The sequence below is a fragment of the Sinocyclocheilus rhinocerous genome, unplaced genomic scaffold (genome assembly GCF_001515625.1).
Source record: "Sinocyclocheilus rhinocerous isolate Xijiao unplaced genomic scaffold, SAMN03320098_v1.1 scaffold2970, whole genome shotgun sequence".
NCBI lineage: Eukaryota > Metazoa > Chordata > Actinopteri > Cypriniformes > Cyprinidae > Sinocyclocheilus > Sinocyclocheilus rhinocerous.
In genome coordinates, this window is record NW_015639523.1 from 49,619 (window position 1) to 58,379 (window position 8,761).

The window sequence follows — 8,761 nt, forward strand, 5'->3', positions numbered from 1 at the left end:
TTATCTGGCAGTTCACCCATCTGTGGCACGTGGCAACCAAGATCTTTTATCTATGCCGTTTTCAGTTCATGCATGAATAAAGCTCGACTACACAGTATTTGTAGTGCAACTCTGATACGTTAATCACAATGAGCTTTGTGCTTTGTTACTTTTATATGAAACTAAGTCTGAGCTTTCAAACCATAACTGGAGGTTTTGATGCTTTTTCATGTGTCGTGACAGATCGTTGTAGCGCATCAGTTCAAGCAGCACATGAACCAATCATCTCTTCCTCTTTACTACTAGCATGAAATAAACATGAATGAACATCAGAAGGTAACAGTACAACTTATTGAAATGTATCATGTTTTATGCAATCCCTCAATCAGTGTTTCAGCCACAGATAGACATAAACAACGTCACACAACGTTATATTTATATCCAAAAAGCAATTTAATGTCCATAAACACATTAATTAGAAATTTTTTTTGCTAAATATATTGTCTATATTACATATTCATTATATTTTTACATAATCCATTGTTTTCATTATTTAATGTATGTGAATTGAAAGTTTTTATTACAGCCACCGTTTAAATGTTTATATTTCAACAATGAACTGGAGTAGAAACATAATTATATAATTAAAAAGTTGATATAAAAACTGCCTTATGTGCAATTATATTTCTTATATACTTTAATTTTGGTTTTAGTGTTTCACAAAAAAATTCAACTTTTTAATCAAATTTAAAACTTTTGTAATTTCAATGAATCACTAATTTTTATTATTATGTATAAGGAATAATATATAATATTATATATGCTATTATGCATGTTATTTTCATGTCTGTACATTAAACCCTGTTGTTGTATTTTATTTATTTATTACAACCTTGCCTATATATACTTTTTTTTTTCTTTCTTTCTTTTTTTTTTTTTTTTGAAAAAGAAAAAACTGCTTTCTCAGAGAAAACAGCCCTGGACCAGAACAGAGGAAAGTACTAGAAACTGGCAGTGCTGTTTTCCAGTTGTGATCACTTCCACTACAGTGGCTCTGAATGGCCGCATCTGGCCTGGAATGCACTTGTGTAGAGATATGGTCAACTCCACATGACCACTGGCACCTCTGTGGCACAAATCACAACTTTTCACTTCATCAACTCTTTGCAAGGCTCATGACCATCTAACCCTGAAAACGGTGACCATTAAAAGGATAGTTCATCCAGCTTTATAATGGCAGTGAATGGGTGTTATTTTTCAATAGTCCAAAAGACGTCAAATAAAGCAAATCAAACCATAATAAAAAGTGTCCCAAATGGCTCCGGGGGGTGAATAAAGTCCTCCTGTAGCGAATCAATGCATTTGCCATGTGGGGCATTTTTTATTATGGATGGATGTGCTTTATTAGAAAAATGACACCCACTCACTGCCATTATAAAGCTTGGAAGAACCAGGACATTTTTTAATATAACTCTGATTGGATTTGTCTGAAAGAAGAAAGTCATATACACCTAGGATGGCTTGAGGGTGAGTAAATTGTGGGGTAATTTTCATTTTTGGGTGAACTGTCCCTTTTTTAACATATTTTTCACTAAGCACCCACGGAAACACAGGATGGGAAATTTCTGTACTTTCCCAAAATGCCTGGCATCATTACAAACATGTCAGTTTATTTTAAGTAAAAGTGAAACCACACTGCTCCTTATGTCATCAAAGGTTTGATTTCAGTAGATTATCGAATGTCAAAGAGTTCCTTGTAGAAACTGAATATGTGGTCTGTCATACTGTATGAGAGAGACCCTGGAATGTAGAAAAAAACATGACTATAAAATTGCACAAATTACAAATTTTAATCAAATTAATTACATGATAAGCGGATTATTAGAAAGTAATTGCATATATACACCACCAGTTGGGGTCAGTGAAATGTTTGAATGTTTTTGGTAGAAATCTCTTAAGCGCTCCAAGGCTGCATATATTTGATAAAAATGTGCTGCCTCATTTTTTTTTTTTTCAGGATTCTTTCAAGAATAGAAAGTTGGTGTTCAAAAGAACCAAATTTATTTGAAACAGAAATCTTTTGTAACATTATAAATGTTGTCACTTACTTTTAAACAATTTATTGCATCCTTGCTGAATAAAAGTATTAATTTCTTTAAAAAAAAAATTACTTATCCCAACATTTAATGCCATATTTATATGTATATTTTCACTATAAACGGACTGCAGATTCACTGTAAATGCAGTGATAAATGCTGTAGAGGCACATTCCCCACATGCATACAGTATACTGGAATTCAGCTCTATAAATATGTGAGGAATTCAATTAGGCAGAAAATACAACAGAAAATGTTCTGTGTTTCACTGTGTTTTTCTCTGTAAATATGCAGAGGAATAACATCGTTGATGCATTTATTATTATTGACGCGTATTGACATGCCATTGATTTCACAGCTCAAAGCTCATCAGTTTCAGTTTCTAAACTGTGGGCCAAACTGAAGAAGCCAGGCAGCAGGCAAGCAACTATTGATGTATGGAATCGAGCTGCGTCAAAATTCTCTGTGTGAAAGTTTCATGTATGTCCGACAGGTGAAAGATACAGTTTGGAAAGACATGAGATTGAGTAAATGGCAGAACCGTCATTTTTGAGTGAACTATCCCTTTAAAACAGCATTGCTCAAAGACAAAAATCAACCTGAAGGTTTCAAAAATTAACATACATGTAAGAAAAGAGCTTCATAGAGTGAGTAAATGATTGAACATGGGAAGAATGTAGATGCATATCCGGTCCACAGTTACACATGCATCAAGTGATCAGATCTATACGGATGAGGCACTTCACATTAAAACCGTAGGGATCAAACTCTCACAAAAAAGAGGAAGTAGAACTTCCAAAAGAATTAAGCATTTGGGTTAAAAGCACAAGGCAGTGTGTGATACACCTCTCTAAGTAAACAGTGTGTGTACACAATTTGTCACTATTGACATAGATTACTCATTGGTTAAGTTAACTTCAGCAGCTGATTGATTATAAAACCATTTCCAAATCCTCAGTCAGTGAAGGAAGGAAGTACTCTTAATTTCAGTGAAATCAAAGTGAAACAAATATGTGCTCACTCCTGACAAACATTTAAGGGATAGTTCATCCAAAAATGAACATTCTGTCATCATTTACGCATCTTCTTGTCATTCCAAACCTGTATGACTTTCATTCACCTTCAGAACAGATTTCTGTAATGAATCCTGAGAGATTTCTGTCCCTTCACTCAAAGTCCATTCACCCCAAAACTTTGACGCTTCAAAAACTTCAAAGGGAAATCCAATGAGATTTGTTCTTGCATGTCAAGCAAGCACATTTAAGCTTCCTGTTACCATATTTAATGTGCTCTATCCCTTGTGAAAAAGAAATATGCTTAATTGTATTTTGAACGTGCACTTGAATTAAAAAGTAATCTTAAATTACAATCTTAAAAATTGTAATCTTAAAAGTGTTTTTTTTTTTTTTCAATTTCATACCAATTGTTCAGCTGATGAAGTGTCTTTCTGAAAAGAACTCTCAGTAGACAAAACCTCCATAAAATAGTTTTGAAAGTTGTGAGTTGGCGAAAAAATCATTTTCATCCGGGTTAAATTCTATTCGGCATCTAACCTTACCTGACTAAGGTCTATTGGATATTTAAATGTTCATCTAACACTCGAAAACGAACTTTCATAATGTACATTATAATGTTGTGATGCCTAAATTATAAGTTTAAGAATTTCAATATCGTGCTTCCTTAAAAGTAAATTGTTGATCCATGCCAATTCATCTGGATCCATTTATCCGCTGACCTAAACCCCATAACTCAATATACTATTGAACTTGCAGTTAACATGTTTTTTGCCATATCTAATCACAATGTTATAGGTTCAGTTTTGACTTGGATAAGCAAATACTGCATTTCAGGCTTGATCTCTGGATCAATACACACACTAGCAAGACTATATTTCTATCAAAACAGTAAAAGGCAATGGTAAATTATTAAATTATTGTGCATAACTTAATATTCAACTGCCCCATGAGTGTGTAATTTTTACCTACATATCCTGGCCATTCATGAACAATATGAACAGTCATACTCACAGTTGACAGAGGAAGGTGAGTGGCTCACCCTGCCATGCTCTTCCCCATACAGCACTTCCACGCTGGGCTGACTGGTGTGACGTCCAGGATAGGGAGGTGGTAAAGATCCATAACCCATGGCACTGCTGGTTCCCGTCACACGCTCACGAGTCTTGTGCGCCTGCGATCTCTCCTGCTTGAGCCGCTCGTCGTCCCTGAGCAGAGCCACCAGCTGCTTGGACTTTTCCCGTATGCCCATGCCCTGGTCCTGCCCGTCCCGGTCGATGTACTGGAAATCCCGCAGAGTCTGGATGGCGTAGATGTTCTCCTTGCACTGCTGGGTCACTCGCTCTGATCCTGACTTGATCAGATAGTCCAGCAGAGTGAGGGCCTTGTAGACATGCCGCCAGTTCTTGCCGTGGTCGTTGAGCCTCTTCCAGATGATGCCCATGACCTCGGTCAAGGCCACCACGTTGAAGGTCAGGTCTGCGATTTCCATCAAGAGCGAGGTCGGAGGACCCCACGGATCGTTGGAGGTCGCCTCCCTGACCTTGATCTCTGCATCCGTGTAGTTGTTCACGATGTTCTTCATCTGGCGCCGTAAAGAAGAGGTCGTCATGATGACTTTGGGTGTGGGATGATGAAGATGGTTTGTGATATAGAAGAGATGCGATGCAGTGTGTGCCGCGAAGACGCAATGGTCAGGAATCTCCAGCAGAATCTACAGCTTTGTTAGCCTAAAAAAAAGAGAGATACATGCCTCATTGCAATGAACTGATTCCCTGGACTTCTTTGGAAAAACATGCACCTGATATTTCAATGGATTCATTAGCTTTTTGGCAAGCCTATCCTTCTGGAAAAGAAGTATACTTATTTTAGCATACTTATAGAAAGAGTACTTATTATCAATGCTGGGTAGATTACTTACAAATTGTAATCTGTTACTGATTCCAAATTTCATGACAAAAATTGTAGTCAGTAACGTAAACCATTACATGTTTTAGGTAATATAATCAGACTACCTTTTGACCTAACTCATTTATCACATTGATTTAAATAGGATAATTTTGTACTATATTGATATAAAAATACAAAGAGTAAGAAAATATTAAATTCGTTGTAATTAACAACATGAAGTGCATTAAACAGTATATTATGTCAAGGTTTCCCAAACTGGGGATTGTAAGGGGGTTTGTGAGTTTAATGAAAAGCTAATAATTAATTAAATCATAAAAATGTAAAATTTAAATAAATTATTTTAAAATAGCATCAATCAAAATAAAAAACTTACTAAAAAAATGAAATATTTTATTTGTTATATACTTCAGTGTGAACTGAATGTAATGTTTTTGGACACTTAACTGCATGTTTTTTACAATTAAATGAAAATGCATTATAGTGTAAATTTACATTAAACCCCATCAAAATGCTTTTTTGACCCACTTATGTATGGCTTTAGTACATCTTTATATGTAATTTCATAATTACTTCTGTTGTAAATATTTTGTAAGTGTTGTAATAAGTTAAAGTGTACTGCCGAATGTACTGACAAGCATTTATGGTAAACTAAAATATACTTTAATATAATTTAATATCATATTAAAACTTCTGTGATTTAAATATATTTAAAATTACACATTTGTAATGAAGTTGCAATTTAGTACATTTAAAATATATTAAGTTTAAATGTAATATCAAATAGCATGTTACAGTTAAATTATAATCAAGTACTTTACATGTGCATTAGTATGTTAGTCAACACATTAACTGTATTTCTTCAAGGCAAGACAAAAGATTATTAAAAACATAATTATTTACCATGTACTTTAAAGTAAAACTTATAATTTGGCATTATTATAGTGCACTTTTTAAAAGTGTACTTAACTGTGTTAAGAAACATAGTCATGAAAGTATCTTACGTGTCCTTTTATTTCATTATATCAAATGCAAGTCCAGCTTCTTAAAAATATACTTTTAAGATTTGAAGCACACTACAATTGCACATTCAATAGAATTAAGCACACTCATTTTTCGCAAGGGTACCATCTGACAAGTTATTTTAATGTGAAATCAAAAGACATAACTCAGCTCCACTCTACAAAATAACACAAACCACCTGCATTCAACATGTCTTCAAAGAAATGAGCACCAGCTGAGGAACGCAGATTTGAAAGCAACATCCCTGAAGAAACTTCTGCTCTTTTCTTCTTTAACAGTTAAGCTATTTTAATCTTGGATATCAAAGGTGCTTTTCAAAGGTGTGCCATTCAGTCAAATGACTGAAGTGTGTAATTTCTGTACCACTATTTGTTTATTTCAGTGCCCAGCTGTGGGTTTTACTACCTGTTTGTCCCAAAGAAGACAGGGGAGTATTTAGTACTTAAAACCTGTTTGAAAAACTGCTTGATGACGCTAGTGGTGCAGAAATTGCACACTTTATCAGTTTTGCGTGAACGGCACATGTCTGAAGACAAGACCAGTAAGACTCTGACACCCAACTTCCCTGATACAAATAGCTTAGAACCAGCAAAACTTGAAATTCACATTAGGCACGACTGTTATGACTACGTGGACATTACACTATATCACCCAAGGTAATGTAGGTTGTCAGTCTAGACTTAAATATAGAAAGAGGAAAATATGAACATGACGTGACGTGACATGTGGCCAAGTATGGTGACCCATACTTGGAATTAGTGCTCTGCATTTATCCCATCCAAAGTGCACACACACCGTGAACACACACCCAAAGCAGTGGGCAGCCATTTTTTGCTGCGGCACCCGGGGAGCAGTTGGGGGTTCGGTGCCTTGCTCAAGGGCACCTCACCGTATTGAAGGTGGGAGAGAGCGCTGTACATTCACCCCCCCCACCTACAATCCCTGCCGGTACGAGACTCGAACCCGCAACCTTTGGGTTACGAGTCCGACTCTCTATCCATTAGGCCACGACTTCCCCCCCCCATGCCTGTAACCATGAACAAAACTACTAAGTTAACAAGTGCTATTGGAACATCCTCCAGGTCACTGACACAACTGATCAAACACAAACCTACAGTATCATCAACTGCCTCAAAAGGGGCTTTCACACCAGAGGAATGTTTTCAGAGTTCCTAGAACTATTGCCGGAAGTAGCCACATTTTGGCATGTTCACACCAAAGGAACTGGGAACGATGTTAGTTCTAGGAACACCTTTTGGAGGGACTGAATTAGCTCCTACTTCAGAGTAGGGTTTAACCCAGCACTGTAGGAACAACCAGTGGTGTAAATGTACAATGATTGGATGAACACATGCCATATGAAACAGCACACGCCATTTTTAAAGACATGCAAACACACAGTTTACACTTACTCCACAAAATGAACTACATGATGGACAACAGAAACTGTACAAATAACACATTCCAAATCAACAAGACAGTGCTGCAGGAGTTACTACTAGCAACAGCAAAATACCTATTTAGGAAAATGACATACTTTCATTTAAAAAAGTTATAAAGTCTTATAAAACCACTCCAATTCTACAAGGATCAATGGGTCTCAATGATGAAAATTTGTGTGTAAAACATTCATAAAAACATTTTTCTAAAGAATGAGGCCCATGATATTTTTTTTTTTAAATACACAACAGATCATGTGTAATGGGAAGTGTATCATATTTGTGATTTACAGTTGTGGTCAAAATTTTACATACACTTTGCAGTATCTGAAAAATTTAATTTATTTAACCAAAATAAGAGGGATCATACAAAATGAATGTTATTTTTTATTTAGCACTGACCTGAATAAGATATTTCACATAGAAGATGTTTACATATAGTCCATAAGAGAAAATAACAGATGAATTTATAAAAATGACCCCGTTCAAAAGTTTACATACGCTTGGTTTTTAATGCTGTGTTGTTACCTGGATGATCCACAGCTGTTTTTTTTTTTTTGGTGATAGTTGTTCATGAGTCCCTTGTTTGTCCTGAACAGTTAGACTGCCTACTGATCTTCCTTCAGGTCCCACAAATTCTTTGGTTTTCCAGCATATTTTGCGTATTTGAGCCCTTTCCAACAATGACTGTATGATTTTGAGATCCATCTTTTCACACTGAGGACAACTGAGGAACTCATACACAACTATCACAGAAGGTTCAAACGCGCAAGAAGGAAACACGATGCATTAAGAGCTGGGGGTGTAAACTTTTGAACAGAACGAAGATGTGTACATTTTGTTATTTTGCCTAAATATCTTTTTTTTTTTTTCCATTTAGTACTGTCTTTCAGAAGCTACAGAAGATACTTACATGTTTCCCAGAAGACAAAATAAGTTCAATTTACCCTGATCTTCAAATTCAAAAAGTTTACACCTCCAGGCTCTTAATGCATCGTTTTTCCTTCTGGAGCACTAGTGATCATTTGAACCTTCTGAAATAGTTGCATATGAGTCCCTCAGTTGTCCTCAGTGTGAAAAGATGGATCATACAGTCATTGTTGGAAAGAGTTCAAATATGCAAAAGATGTTGGAAAACCAAATAATTTATGGGACCTGAAGGATTTTTCTGAAGAACAGAGGGCAGTTTAACAGTTCAGGACAAACTGTTCAAGGGACTCATGAACAACCATCACAAAAAAAAAAAAAAAAAAAAAAAAAAAACGTGGATCACAAAGGAAAACACCCTCAATGCGAATGCTGT

The 8,761-nt window shown here is 35.7% G+C and overlaps 1 protein-coding gene across 3 annotated transcripts in view; it reads right to left on the reverse strand.

The window, feature by feature from the left end:
- Positions 1–8,761, reverse strand: part of LOC107751312 (epsin-3-like) — a 27,396-nt gene that overhangs the window by 15,235 nt on the left and 3,400 nt on the right. For all 3 annotated transcript variants that reach the window (XM_016566989.1, XM_016566990.1, XM_016566988.1), the window contains one exon: positions 4,103–4,818. In XM_016566989.1, coding sequence (XP_016422475.1) covers positions 4,103–4,700 — 598 coding nt within the window. In that variant the 5' untranslated portion in view covers positions 4,701–4,818. The remainder of the gene's footprint in view (positions 1–4,102; positions 4,819–8,761) is intronic.